This window comes from Anopheles merus, chromosome 2L (assembly GCF_017562075.2).
Source record: "Anopheles merus strain MAF chromosome 2L, AmerM5.1, whole genome shotgun sequence".
NCBI classification, from domain to species: Eukaryota; Metazoa; Arthropoda; class Insecta; order Diptera; family Culicidae; genus Anopheles; species Anopheles merus.
Genome location: NC_054083.1, coordinates 17,445,825 through 17,461,792, shown reverse-complemented (window position 1 = coordinate 17,461,792; position 15,968 = coordinate 17,445,825). Strand labels below are relative to the sequence as shown.

At 45.4% G+C, this 15,968-nt stretch overlaps 1 protein-coding gene across 1 annotated transcript in view; it reads left to right on the top strand.

Moving 5' to 3' along the window:
- The window catches only part of LOC121591853 (unconventional myosin-XV), a 38,138-nt gene that overhangs the window by 17,887 nt on the left and 4,283 nt on the right, over positions 1–15,968 (top strand). The window contains exons 5-6 of the mRNA XM_041912894.1: positions 5–254; positions 3,488–4,635. Of these exons, the coding sequence (XP_041768828.1) occupies positions 5–254; positions 3,488–4,635 (1,398 nt within the window). The remainder of the gene's footprint in view (positions 1–4; positions 255–3,487; positions 4,636–15,968) is intronic.

Genomic DNA, 15,968 nt, shown 5'->3' with positions numbered 1-15,968 from the left:
TTAGGTTTTGCCACCAGCACCACCCGGGCCGGCACCGCCACCACCGATCAGACCGCCGACGTCTACTCCACCGGCTCCGCCACCACCGATCCACGGCAACATGATGGCCGCCCAGAACGCGCACCAGCAGAACCAGTCGGAGATTCCGTCGTTTGTGCAGCGCCAGGAGCGGGACACGTTCGGTGCCAAGGATAGCTTCATGGACTCGTGGGGTCGTGCCGAGGCAGCCAAGCTGGATCTGGTCTACGAAACAAGTAAGCATTCACTCATTTCCGACAAAAGAACATATTTAACACTTATTACAGCTTTATGAACTGTTTTCACCAATCAAGTGGTGGCGTCACGATGATTAAAAAGAGCTAGTAAGTGATTTTCAAAGAATCAATGGCGCGATTGAAATCAAATTACTAGTAGACCAGGTTGAAACTTTAAAAAACATCGACGACAAATGTTCATTAGAGCTACACTGTCGCCTTTTAAAGTCAATACCTAAGAATTTAAGATACTAAGACATCTTAGTCCTAGTTGGTAAATTGATACTAAGTCTGGTCAGCAAATCTGGAGGGGTCAATAGTATCCGAAAACAGTTTTGCCATAAATATACGTAGGCCAATCCTGCGTCGATATTTTAATGATTATATTCCCGACATTAAGCACTATATGTGATACGGAGCATAGCTCCAGGGTTTTTTTTTGTTTTCTAACAAGCGAGGATATTTTCTTTAATGACACAAGCTCAAGGGACTTTAGCCATTGACGATCAATTGTGGTAGTTGAGTGACGGTTAACGAAACCTAGCATTTTATGGTCTTTGCTCATCCTGTCAAATATGAATTCTTGCACGTTACGCAATATAACGTTTGCATTAAAAAAATCAGCCGGTAGTAGGCAAAACAAAACTAAGAGAGATCATTTCTTTCCACGAGCAAGGTAATTATTTAAGCTTTCTTGCAAAAATAAATCTACGACCATGCGAGCAGCCTTTCGTGAGCTATCCGGAATTTTCGCCGTGGCGAACTGAGACATGCGTGGAGGCATGTTGTGAAGATCTACCTCTTCCTCTCCAGTTTTCGCGACAAATTTGTTGGTGTAGAGCAGTGATGCAAACTCGTTTTGGGTCGCGGGCTGGATTACGGTTCAAAATATTTTCGCGAGCCGCAATTAGGCGGTGGTGGGGGTGCTTTCAATCGGCAAAAATCATTAAGGACTTATTCTTGGACCTAGAATCTTATTTACATTTTTTTTTTCGTAGCCTCCAATAAACAGTTCATGAAATTCATGAACTTATTCATTCTTTACTTCAGTGGCGGTCGTGCATACTCGGAAATTTTATAATTCATATTCAATTTTTCCAGATATTTGCTATCTTTAAGGCTACCTGGACATTTCTTTAAACTTCGTATATTGCCTTCACACAATGACACATGAAGTACAAATGCTGCATTTTGACAATGGTAATAACTAATAACTATACTTCAAAATGTATCACTACATCGTCAAATATTGGCTAGATACTCGGCCATTTTGTTGACGAAAGGAGTCGACTACCAACATACAGTTGACCTCATACAGTTCTTACCTTTTTTGAGGGCTTGGTTTTTCATGTTTTTTAAATATATCGACCTGATTTTTGTAGCAGCATAGCTAAAGAATATCCTCATCAATGAAGTGAAGAAAGTGGTCTTCCAATTAATGGCTTTCGAACTGTCCAGAAAGCCCCAAAGTCAGAAAATTCGCGAAAATATTGGTAGTCTGACTTTAGAGTGCTCTCAGGAAACAACTACTGAAACACTTTCTACATGCCATCTTCACGGATACCTTCCCAAACAAGTGTCTATGTACAACTTACTTCACTCTTCGAACTTAATCGAACTATTAAAACCGAATGTTGAAACCTTCTTCCTCAGTGGATAAACATTAATATACCCGTTTTTCTTATCTTATAATTTACAATTTATTTCTGCTTCATTCCAATAACTACCAAAGTTCTTCTCGGGCCGGATTGAGAGTATTCGCCGGCCGTATGTTTGACATGTTGGTCCAGAAATTTTGGATGGAACGCAGCTCGGGGATTTTGGACCGGTTCGCGTACTGGGGTGTCTTATGGAAGTTCAGTCGAAATTCACCTAAAATGCATCGAGTTTAGCGTCACTGCATGCCGCTAAGAAGCCTGTGGACCCGATTTTTACTTCCTGATATGTTTGGCGATCATATCTGATTTCACTGTTTGGCGGGTTGCACCGACCTCGCGGCCAAACTAACGCCGCGATGTTGCCACTTGTCTCTCGGACTTCAATTTCAGCTTCCTTTGGAACCTCAAGTTGCTCAGGGTCGTCGGCCATTCGGTAGCGGATTTTCATTCGGTGCTCTGATTGCTGTCTAATAGTGCCAAGATATTGTAGATGGAGAAACAGGCTTATACGACGTCCACAAACTGCCGCACGGAGTTCGTTTTGGACGCTACGGAGTGCCGTTGTTTGATCGCGCACGCTTCTAAACAAAGTTATCTTACTTTTTTGGTCATCACGGTTAGAGTTGATCGAAATTTGTGTCAAAATATATAGATATATATGATATGTATAGATGTATATGATAGATGTGTCAAAAATTTTCCAGGAACTCATAGGTTTAAAAACGTACAATCTGAATAGATTGATAATGCGAGAGAAAGTTTGTGAGTATGAAAATTGTTTTAATGCAAACGTAACAGGCGGACGTCCTTGTGAAGCGCCTCATAGCTTGCAGTCGAATTTCACAGTACGTTTTTCACGAATTTAGGAAATGTACCGTATTTTTCAATTGATGATCATCAGAAGTGCTGCATAATGTCATGAGCCTCGCGAGATGTTCACAAACGAAAACAATGAACATATCCGTGGAAGCTCGATGCTCATTGCTGATACACAATCAAAGTGTGCTGAACACGACATGTGAATTCTTGAGTCCAACGCGATACTCTGACTGACAAGCTTAACTGAATGCCGGCGCAAGCATAATCATGATTTTTTCTGGCTGTGAACAGTGCTGCCAAATGCCACTCTTTCAGTCACCAACACTCATGACTGAAACGAAGCTCAAATCAACTCACGTACACAACCAAGATGATCGGAAGTGAGACTCAAACAGTTGTTGGACTAATCACATGCTTGGTGACATTTTTTTTAGCACCCTATTCTTTGTCGCTCACTTTGTCACAAAATTTTCTGTCTATAATGATCACGACATTCTTGAAATATACCTGGCTTGTGGTCCCTAACATCTAAATGACCATGCTTTCGAAAGACTCATAGCGATTAATTTTTACGAAGAATTTCCTGTTTAATAAATAGGAGTTAGGACAATACCGCTTGTGTTAATCTCATACGCTGAGGCTTAGCAAGGAGTGTTGAGCGATAAACTCGGTCGAACGCGACCTTCAAGTCTGTGTATATAGTATTTCCATCTGATGTAAGTAATTAATTGAGTCCGATATCTTTTTTTTTTGCAGGTTTCAAGAAGGAAATGATTATCGAACGCGAGCGATCCCGGTCAAGATCACGTTCTCGTGATCGGGAGAACTTCTCCGAATCGGTCTGGGATCGCTCGGAAGTCGAAGGTCCGTCGTCCACATCGAGCGATCCGCGCGATCGCGATCGTGGCGACAAGGAGCGGGAGGCCCGTGAGCGCAACTACGAGCTGACCCAGCTGCAGCGCGAGAAGGAAAGCAACAAAGTGTTCCACCCGTCGTCCTACACGAAGGACAAGCAGCAGCAGCACCACCACCAGCAGCAGCACCACCAACAACACCACCAACAACACCAGCAGCAGCAGCAACAACAGTCGCAATACCAGCATCAGTACCAGCAGCAGCAGAAACAATACTCCGCGAACGCGCCGGGCTCGGGCATTGCCACCTTCAAGACGCACATGGTGCAGAAAAGTGTCCAGGAGCGGGAGCGTAAATCGTCGGCCGCCACCACGAACGGTTCGGTGTACAGCGAGAAGCTGGACGATGGGGCGATGGCTGATCCGCCCGCACCCGTCCTGCCGGTGCAGATGAACCCGTCGCTGAAGGCGCCGGCGGCCGCCTGTCTGACGTACAACCGCGTCACCTGGACGCTGCGCGTCCGCAAGGAGGTGTTCCGGCCGAGTGAAACGGTGACGGCACCGGCCGCACTCGATCTGCTGTTCAACCAGATCACGGCCGACGTATTCGGGGTCACGCCGTGCATGCGAATATCGCCGCAGGAGAAACGGCTGGCGGTCAATCTGCTCAGCAGCCACGGCATCACGGCAAACGGGCACAGCACCGCGAAGCAGCACGTGCGTGCCATCGTCAAGCGCCACGTGCTCGATATGGCCCGAGGCTGGCCGCTGTACTTTGCGCGTCTGTTCGTGATGAACGGATCGCCCTCGATCCAGGAGGGCACGCTGCTGGCCGTCTCGCATATGGGCGTGTATCTGGCAAGCAAGGAGCCCGAGTTCCTTTCGATTCAGCGCGCCATTCCGTTCGATGACATACAGAGTGTTACCACGTTGCCGCGGCCGCTCACGCTGCAGCTGACGCTGAAAACTGGCGCCCGGCTGGTGATGCACGCGTCGAAGGCGAACGCGATCCAGGTGATGGTACAGTCGTACCTCGCCGAGTACCGTCAGGTAAGGCTTGATAAATTTATTTTATGTTTTTGCTTCGTTTGGGGTTATTGCTGACAGAAAAGAGTGGAAAAAAGGTTTGTTTGGAACGACTCTTCTGTTGTTTATACATACAAGTCACGACCCACGGAATCGGGTTGCTGTGTATTATTTACACAATTCGTAAGGTAAACTTTGTGATTGCATGTGAATGTTTTATTTATTGCGTAAGTTAATTTTTTTATATATTACATAACCTCAAAACATCAAAACTGCTGTATAAAATAAAATAAAAAAGAGCGAAACTAGTCTCGTGCAAGCACGTAACAGGATAATAGCGTTGGCATCGAATATTTACAAACATGTTTTACACTTGCAAGTTGATAACATTCGTCAATTCTACAATCATTATATTTTTTATTAAACCTGTTTTTACTTTCTTTCCCATTATATTTATATTTAATTTTTTTCTTTAAAAAGTTTTTCATACCTATTATTTTAACCCTAGTACAACAGTCTGATATATCTGTAATTTTCAATATAAGGATTGTTTTATATTTGTGCAACATCCTACACAATCTTTTTTTTTTTTTGCTCAAAGCTAAGGCTAATATTCGTTCTTGCTCTGCCACTACCATATAATTACTTTAGTGTTATCGCTTTTTGGTTTTATAATGCGGCAGACTATTGAATTAAGTGAATTATATCTTTGCGGTGTATGAAGTGAATAAAATCATCACGAAGAGTTGTTTGGATTAGTTTGCGATTTAGCACTTTGTAGCAACTCATACTCATTCACTGTGAATTGGTATGGTTAGTGATGTCACTAACCGTTTTGTTGATTAAATATCGATGAGTTATTAAACTCTTCCGTCCGCTCCACTTATTCAAAGAAGATGACATCAATTGAGACTTGAGTAGCTCTTTGAAGAATTGAATCTTGATAAATCATTTTAAACTTTGGACCGTTCCTCCCGAACAAAAAAAATCCTTTAAAGCTAAGCGTCGATGCAGCAGGTATTCGTGACTTGTAGAGTAAAAGAAAAAAATAATTTACTAACCATTCTAACTCTAAATTTATTTTCACTACTGAGAGGTATTTTTCCTCATTAGTTTAATTTAATGTCGCCCGGAGGTGTTATTATGCAAATGACTATTAGTTGATAGACCTCTCAATTTTCTCCAACGCACTTTTAAAGCTTATCTATAATATTACATTCTCCTAAGGCAAAATAATCAACCATCTGATAATGATGCACAGCCGATACGTTCAATACTCATTGTCTTTAATTTGTTGAACAAAAGCGAAACCATTCAACAGTTTCCAATTATTCATCTGTCATAAAGCACAATCCTTATCCTGGCATCACGAAGCGAGCTAATTACCTCACATTAGTATGCACATTTTGCCACATTTTCACCCTGCTCGCCGCTATACTTTCGAATGCAGCCGCGTGTGAAATGCAGTCCTAACCAAATAATTATGGAACAATACCAGTTGAGTGCAGTTTGTGCCACGCAGTTGCATGCACATGCACGCCTTAAGTCTCCTATTACGCCCGGAATTATTCCATCCGACCGCGAAGGATTATATCATACATGTGGAATTATCATCTTTAAAGACTCTCGCTCTCCCCATCCTTCTTCCAAATGAGCCATTCGTCGCGTGGCGTTGTCGATCGCGCTGGATCATCGCAGCCATCGTGCAACTCCCATGCATGTGGACGATTAAGTTATGTATTGGCTTCGTTTCACCTTGACGCGATCGTGAAGTTCATTAACGGACGCATTGAAAATTATTCCAGTCCGCGCAGAAAATGAAGGCAAGGACGAAGTGAAGACAAACCAAACAAACCCCCGGAGCAGAGAGCGGGGAGAGGGTTTTTAAAACCAAGCGAGGCGTGTGAAGAAATCGATCGATGATATGTGCTGTGGGATGCATGGGGCAGCGCAGTAAAAGTGAGAAAGTTGGCAATTATCTGCATCCGGATGTGTTGTCACCGCCTGCACGATGCGTAACCAACTAGCCAGGCGGACACTTTTGCCGCGATGCAGCGTTAATGCTGTAATAAAAACATGTTATGGAAAGCCACCGAATGACGTCTGAAGCCATCCGATGGACAATTTGTTATCGTTAGTAACTCGCCAGCGCAATCTGTGTTGCTCGATAATTCTATGGCCATTTTTCTGGATTATCGTTAAAAAAAATATTCGTCGTATTTCTAAGCTTGCAATAATACCAGATTTTAAAGTCCATCTATTAACTTTAATCAAACGTATCCTCTTTTTGTCTGTAAATTTAATTAAAAAAACTTTCATATTTTAGAGTAGGTATATTGAATATCTAAAACCATTCATCATCATCAAATAAATAATAATCATACCTTCCTCTTTTCGGATGCTTCAGCATGCATTGCTATCAGTGGCATGGCCACATAAATCCTCAGCATGCTTTTCATACATTAACGGGTATAGTTCAGTTAACCAGCAAAAAAAAAAAAAACAAACGATCAATCATTCCTACTTCTTGCAGTAGTTGCACATATGCTCACAACAAACTGGACAGCCATCGAAAGATCTAGGCGCCAGCAAGCAGGTGGAAGATGATACTGAAGATACAGAGACAGTTGAAAAAACGAGAGAGAGAGAGAGAGAGAGAGAGAGAGAGAAAATACTCCAATCCCAACTCACTCTTCAATCAAAGATGGAAAAGATTGTGTCAGTGGGCAAGCAGAAGCGAACGTAGATATCGAAGGAAACTTGTGAAAAAGAGCACCACCAAAGACTGATGGAAAACTCCGCATCGGCAAAGCAAAGAAAAGAGATGAGACTGTGAGATATTAAAAACGAGGCGAGAGACTTGAGCGGTGAAAGAAACGAACCCCCATACTTCAGTCTTTAGGAAAAGTCGGGGAAAAGTATCAACTGTACCGATCACTTCGGACCAAAGCTTATAAGTCTGCAAACTCTGGAAAGATGCCACACCAGAAGGACTGCATGTGTGTGTGCTGTACTTTCTCGAAGCTTCAAAAGAAATTGAACGCCTGAAAGCGTGATCCTACCACACTTGGCCGGAACAGTTCCGGTGGGGTCAGCCTCCCCGTGCCGCCGTCTCACAGATCGAATATCGTGCGCACACTCCAACGACGCCCGCTTCGCGTGACGGATAACGTCACCAAGATAAGACAATCCGCCGCCCTCATCCACGCGTGCGAGCGCGAACGACTGCGCACGTGCGCGAAGGGTGCCGTTGCGTAGGTGTTGTAAAGTCGTTGCGGATTGGCGAGAGGGGGCGGTTGGATTTTTGTTTTTAATCTGCCCACCGTTTAAGCTTTTTCGACACCATACCACCGAACCGCGCAGCACCACCAGCTCCAGGCCCGAGAGTGGTCGAGAGTTTAGGGTGAGATTTTGCACAGGCTTTTACGCAGATTGCGGAGGTTGCAGAGCGTTACGCGGGTTGGCACGTTCTCTCCGTCCAATAACTTTCCATTCGGGTTTTCTTCGGGGTGGAATAGTGTCCGGGGGAGGGAAACGTTCGCGAAGTAGTCGCTGCAACAACCCCTAAAACAGGCTTCGAAAGCATAACGCAGCAGCAAAGAGAGCAAAAACACATTTGTCTGACTCGCGCGCGCTCTCTCTCTCTCGCTCTCCCTCTCTCTTTGGCGCTACTTCTTTCTCGTTTGGGGCAGAAAGCATTGCGCTCTTTTTCCCATTTTCTGGCCTGAGGGAAGGAAAGGGGGTTTGCTGCTTTTTTATTATGATCTTCATTTTACGGTGGCCGCTCTTGCACACACACACACACACACATACACAGAAAACCTGCCGGGGTCCGTCGGCGGTGGCGTTCAACGCGAACAGTTAGTTCACATTCGGACCGCGATCGTTCAACATTCCACGGATTAGGCTGACGCATACACACGTGTACACACACACTCGCACGCAAGCCACACAAAAAAGGAAAACTGGTATCTGGTGAAACGACGACGATGAAAATCGTGCGGTGGACGGAAGTGATCGAAGCGCGTACCCGATAGTGGATCGTACAGTGATGATGCTGCTGCTGCTGCAAGGAAGGAAGATGTAACGGATTTGGGTCAAGCCCCGGGCCTGGGTATCACGCACCAACCGCGGTGGAATTGAACAAACTTAGATTGAATGCAGTGCCCAAACATACTCAGAAAGGGGAAAGGAAATTAAAAAGCTTCCGCAGTTTTGTACGATCACGGTGGTGCAGTCGTGTGAAATATGCAGCATAGTGCAAGGTGCTAAAGTGTACTGGTGGTGACCAATCTAGGTGCTGCAAAGTCAGCAAACGGTTTCTGGGTGAAGCATTTGCATTGGCGATTGCCGTTATTAGGCTAGCATTCTTCTGCTCGGCGTCCGGCTGAGCGTTGGGCTTACATTATTTCTAACGGAATTGGCAAACTGAGTGCGAGGAATTGTTTTTGATTTGAGTGTCCGTGAAGGCAGCAGGCCGAGATCGTTAGCGTGTACGGGGCAGTGTGTGTGAAGGCAAAAGTGTGAAGTGTGGCTTAAAGAAACACGCAGCAAGTGCAAACGAAGCAGGATTAACAGTTAGCTTTTGAATTGCCACAAATTGGCCGCTCTTTGGTCCCCCCCCCCTTTCCTGGGCTGCTGATGCTACGGGAGAGCACGAACCGGGAAAAATCGATAGGAGCGGCGAGTGACGAAAGAGATTAACACGGTCTGCCCTGGGAGACGGTGTAATGGTGGCTGCTGTTTTTGTTGTGATATGTGAAAGTCCCCATCTCAGAATTTCGGTGTGATTAGCGGCCCTCGGGAAAATTCGTACCCAAAAAGAAGTGAGTGAGTCGGTGAGCGCCACCATGAGCCTTCTGGACGATCGGCGAGGTGGGCTCGAGTCGCTGCAAAGTTCGTACAAATGCTACGACGGCATCCCCACGCCCAGCCCAATCGGCGGTCGAACGGGTCCGCACGATGGGGGGGTCGCCAGTGAAATGGCGCAAAGTTCCCGATCACGTGGTGGATCGGCATCGGGATCGGCCGACAGGCGCCAGATGGGACGGCCCTCGGCCACCTCCAGCCTCAACCGATCGCCCTCGATCGACAGCCTGATCGAGGCGTCGGACCAGGCCGGCTCCGACCTGGACGACCGGGGCGACGACGACGACCTGGAGCGGCTGTCCGACTCGGACTCGATCGCCGAGATCGGGCGCATCACGGGGCAGATACGCGTCGACGTGCACCGGCGCAGCGATCTGGACGATGTGAAAAACGTGCAGCCGCTGGACGGTCCGGTGATAAAGGCGTTTCTGGAGAAATCGCACGAACAGTGCGAGTACACCAACTGCGGCTACCGGAGGCGGCACGACGGCGAGGAAGGCAGCTGCCGCTCCGCCGAGCCCGACATCATGGTGGCGGATGAGGCGAGCGGACCGGGGGCGACGGGGCACGGCAGTCGCAAAACGTCACCCACCACACCGGCGGCCATGCTGCTGGGGCATCATCAGTACAGTGCCGTCTCGCCGCTCTCATCCTGCCCGTCGTCGCCGGGCGGTGGCAGTGCGCCCGCCACAACGTCCCACCACCCGCCGGGGGACACGATTTCCAACAGTGCCAAAATGTCAACGGAAGTAGCAGCAGCAGCAGTGGAAGCAGCAGTGGAAGCAGCAGTGGCAGCAACACCCTCACCAGCACCGGTTCCCTCTCCGGCTCGCTGAAGAACCGCCGGAACAGTATTGCCAGTTCCGGATCGGTCGGGCGCATGGAGACGATCATCGAGGAGCCGATTGAGCCGAAAGTGTCGGTGAAGGAGATTCTGGCCCGGTTCGAAACGTTGCGCGAAGCGGCAGAGGTAACATTGCCACCGGTCCACCATCCTTCCCCATCAACCTTCCCGCTTCTGTCCAGCTCGGTCCAGAGCACAAACCGCATGCGTGACGCTTGCGCACGCATGGGAAAGACGCGCAAGTCACAACAAGTCTGCCGTTTGCGTGTTCATTGCGTACAGCTGGGCGATCTCTAGTTGATGGCACCAGTTTGCCAACCAAAGGGGTGAAGGGGAGGGAGGGGTTTGCGGGTTGAGGGCAGAAAAGCAGATCATAAATCGGTTGATTTCTTTTTCTACCCCGTCCCTGTTGCCTTCCGCCTTTTGCGCTTACCGGTTGGCGTATTGGCATTGCAGGCGAATCGATCATTAATTTTCCATTTCCAGTCCAGCTTGGACGAGGGAGGGCTGCTGCAGGGCAAATAGTCGAACCGGACCGTCGCCACACCGCGGTGGTAAACGCTCACATCACCCATCCCCCCATCGCTTTCTCAGTGCAACAATGTGCGTGTGTGTTTGTGTGTTTTTATTTTTTTGCTCTCAAACACATCCCCATTTTCCAATCGCTCGAGATGAGCGAGATTTCTCCTCTGCTCGATCGATAATGTCCACGGCACGCCACTGGTGCAGTTCGTTTAGGTCCGAATTGTTCGATTGAACGCCGTGCGCAAAGTGCTGCTGATGGAGGTCGCACGCGCGCTTGCGTTTCGTGTGTAAGGGTAAACGGGGCAAAATGAGCATGCGGGGCCAAATGGGCACCTTTGATTTAAGCATTATTTCACAGCAAGGATAAATGCCAAGGCTCAAAATGTATTCATTGAGAGTGTTCTATGAACACCATTTAAGTTGTATAACCCGGTATTAAAAAATAACCAAGCAAAATACAAAATAATGGTCACAGGGATGCGTTGAAGATTGACATGGTGTATTTTTAAAGATATGATATTTCTATACAATTTGTCTAAAGAAAGCATGGTAATTCAATGCGTATTTTTATTAATATAACCAAAAATATAAAAATGCTTCACATTGAGCAGAATGGACAGTCATGCAAAATAGGCAAACGCTTTTGACATGCTTGGTTAGGCTATGGTGTTGTATTTGTCCACACAATAATACTCACTGGCACAACTTCAAAACATTCAATTTCGTAGTTTGAAACGTGTAAACAGTGTTTTAATTTGAAAAATATATTTTTGAAAATGTTGTAGGACTTTCGTGAACAGTAACGCAAAAGATAGGAAGAACGAAACTTTCGAAACTTGCGCAAATGCTTTGACCATCACGTAAATGCTGTTGTTGTGGCCCATATTGCGCCAGTGTTTTGACGTTTCACGAGTTGTTTACATATGTCCACTTTGGCTCAGAGCTATGCCTATTTTGCTCCACCTGTCAAATAGCAGCAAAACATAAACTTTTATTGAATTTTGTTTTCATTTATTTGCATGTTCATGTTCATGTGCTGATCATGTTTCATGTTTTAATCCACACATATACAGGGTTTTCCAAGTCATATTCATGAATGTGCACATCATTATTAAACGCCTATCCGATGATTTTCAACAGCTGTCATACATTGTATTCGCATTACATTAAGGTTTCAGTTCTTACACATGATTTTCAACACATCACAAAGAACTGTTAAACTCAATTACCTTGAAGTGTGTTAAAAATCATATAGAAGAACTTAACAATGAGTGTTCTGTAAATACAACATTTGCCAGCTGTTGAAAAACATATTGCAAGCAAAGAAAAATGTTGTTGACATTCTAAATTGACTCGGAAAAACTCTGTAATAATGTAAGAATAATTGTGTTTTATGGAAAATTCAAAGGCATATTCATTAAACTGCTTAACAGTGCTATTTTGCCCTGCCTTCCCCTACGGGCGCGCATTATACAACAAATTCGAGTTTCCCGGGCATATGGTTTTCCTTATTTTTTCTTTTTCTGTTGCTTCTTTGTCTTCCCGTTGGAGCTGTTGTTGTCGGTGTGCAATTTCCTCTTCCCTCTAGTGGGGCAAATTGCCCTTGCGGCTGCGGCAGAACTGTGACGAGCCCATGCCGAATGCGTGTTGTGTTGTGGGAAACGCGGGAGCATGCAAACACACGCCACCGTGCGCCACTCACCGTTTGCACGTTGTTTGATTGCTCGATCAAACAACAAATAATTTTAAAAGAAAAACACAATAACACAAGAGAAGGAGGAAATAGTGAGGAGCACAAACAAAAAAATGCGTAATCGATTCTGCGGTTAATGCACCTTTTGCGCAGTTTTTATTTGCTTGCTTCGTACCAAATACCTTCTCGATACGTCTTCATTCGCTCGCGATCCGGTATGCGGCTGCTATTTTGGGAAATTCTTTTGTTTCGCTGCCCGTGCCCGGGCGGGAAAACAGACCAAAAAAAAATCCTCGAATTGTAAAGAAAGCACTCGATCGGGCTCGATGATTGGTTCGTTGCCGTTGGAACCGATCGGTCCACTTCCCTATAAAACGGGGTGTAGTAATACCGTTTTGGAGGCGGTGAGGAGCGGTGGAACATTCCCATCCCGATCGCTTCCCGATCGCTTCCCAACAAGAAGATGTAAATTTTAACCAAATCATCTGCCGTTAAACAGGTGAAACTCAATTGAATTCCGGCAGCGGAGCAAGCAGAGGTAGAGCAAACAAAAAATAACTCAATCGCTCGACCTCAATGCTGCACCAGGCAGCAAACCTTATCATTCAGCGAAGGTGGAAAGCGAACAGAACGTGGGGGAAGGGGAATGGGATGGGAAGGCTTTTTGTGTGTGCATAAATTAGCTTGCTTTTAAAAAACCTCCCCCCTCGCCTCCGCGTAGCAACGGGAGTGGTTTGAACACAATACGAGCAATACGCGGCCAGCAATCGTGTTGTGGCTTATTTTTCCGGGCCAATGTGTTGCATGTGCCCGATAGATATCAATCGTTAATTAGGGGGAATATCGGGAAATAAGGTTGAATGGCAAGCGAACGGAATACGCATCAATTGGCTTTGGAGAGCGAGTGATGAGTTCGTTTGTTTCGCTTATACAAGCTTTTACCATCATCCCCCGGGGGCGTTGGATGGGCCACGAGCAAAGAAGTAATTCAAATATTACGCTAAGGTTGATGTGATTTTATCGAAAACGGTAGTATGATGCAACGGTTGCTCTAATGTTGGAAGGGAAAGGTAGCCGATCCAAACCAGTGCCGTACCGAAACTGTCATCATCCTGTATCTTGCCGACTTGTTTAGCTATGCTCTTACGTACCCGTGCCGTGTGCCGGCAGATGGACATGGCGATCGCTTACTGTAAGCAGTAACTTTAGCCAGCGTCAGCGAGTCCATTAACAACACCAACCAAAAGGAAAAAGACATTTGGAAAGTTTGGTGCCCGCCCGGGGTAAAAGAAATCTTATTTATTTATGCGCCCCCTCATACTAATAGCACATTCGAAATGGTCTGTTTACCCTCGGTTTGCAGTGATTGTGTGGTTGCGTTTGCGGTGCGAGCGAAGACGCGCAACAAACATGACTCTTTCTACCATAAATTACCGAAGCAACAGTAAAACAAAACCAAAAAAAATTCAATATAAGAAGAAAAATTACAGAAAAATGATAAACCATCAAACCCTCCCGCGTGAAACCACTCGTCCCATCTGGTTCGGTGATAATCAGTGAAAAAAGGGTGATCGTAAACCGACCGCCAAACACACCATTCGAACGCTAATGGCATAACAAGCGAGTGAGGCAAACGGGCAAAGCGCCTGCAAAAACTAGGCAAAGCGAATCGAGCTGGCTGGCTTGATAAATTCATTCGTTTTTCCCGATGTCGCCCGCAATATTGCTGCATCCGAACCTCTCTGCTTTCCACTCACTGACCGCCCCTGCTGGCCATCCCGTCAGAGCAGAGGACGAAGCTCATCATCGTGATCCGAAACCCGCCTGCATGTTATAAAACGCTTTTCACCGGCTGGCCATTTTCACTGCTGCTTTGGAGGGTTTTTTTTCGTTTGTCGTTAACCATCCTCTCTCTCTCTCTCTCTCTCTCTCTCTCTCTCTCTCTCTCTCTCTCTCTCTCTCTCTTTCTCTCTCTCTCGCTCTCTTTGTCTCTTTCTGCGCATCGATACACGCCGTCGGTTGTTTTCCGTTGCGAAGCACAATTTTGTGGGTTTCACAAACTGTTTACTTTCCCCCGGCGATGCGACACACGCGTGAAAATTAATGGCCAAGTCAAATATTGCATTGTGTGTTGCGCCTGTCTGTGCAGTCGGGCTTACGAAACGGAGTAGCTTTGGCAGAATTGAAAGAGGATGATCGAGGATGGGGGTAAAGGTACACTGCAGATGGATCTGTAATTGATTATTTTAGATTAACCCATGCGCATCAGTGGCTGGCAAACTCTCCAGGCGACAACTTATTCGTTTTGATTCATTTGCGATTTCGATCAACTTGGAATCTAGCTCCGAGTAATGGTCGTTAGCTCAAAATATCTTCCGATCGTTTGAAAACATAATTTTCCGATGAAATACAAGCAAACAAATGATTGTTCGTTACTTTGTGTATTGCATTGCATCATTCTTCATACCTTGATGTTATTTGTAATCAGTGCCACTCTAAATATCAATATCAATTCGGAATTTCAACTTTTAGACTGGCACCTAATATTTTCTTTCAAGTTAGTCCAACTATTTAAAAACAATTGAACTAACGATGAAGAAGACGCTTGATAATTGATACATTAATGTTTACGAATCCAGTGGCTCAACAGAGGATTATAGGTGTACCATCGTCCCTTCAAGCATGTTTTAATTCAATTTCCGTTTGCTTCAGTTTTTTTTAAATGCATTTTTGCACAACAAAATTTTGATAATTATTTGTTAAGGTATTCCTTGAGGAGCTTGATTGTAGAAATGAGTGTGCCTGTTGGGTTGCGCTCTATTATTCATAAAAGATCAATCATTTGTTTTGTTTAGTCCTGTATGAAGAAGGAATTGGTTATTAATTAAACTGACAATTTTACCAATATTCAGATAGAATAGCCCAACATATGTCTTTTGCTAGTATTGTTTCGAGCGAATGATGTGTTAAAGTTATTAAAAAATATGTTTGTCCTGACATCATTAAACGTATAAAGCTGTGTCATGGTTCATACGTTTAACACTATAACAATATTTTTTTTTTCTTTTGGCTCAACAACCGTTGCTGGTCAAGGCCCGCCTGTACCACACTACTTGTGGGTTTGGCTTTCAGTGACTTATTGATCCCCCCATAGCAGGATAGTCAGTCCTACGTATGGCGGCACGGTCCATTTGGGGCTTGAACCCATGACGGGCATGTCGTTAAGTCGTACGAGTTGACGACTGTACTACGAGACCGGCTAATATACACTACATTTAATTTGCTCTCTGTACGGGAACACCATTTTCCAAACGCTTTATACAGTTGATCAATAAATTGATGGTACAGCTGTATAGAATTTTCATAATGAGATAACTTTTACTGTCTGTAATATTGTATTTGTCTGCCCAGCCTTGTCCTGTTTTG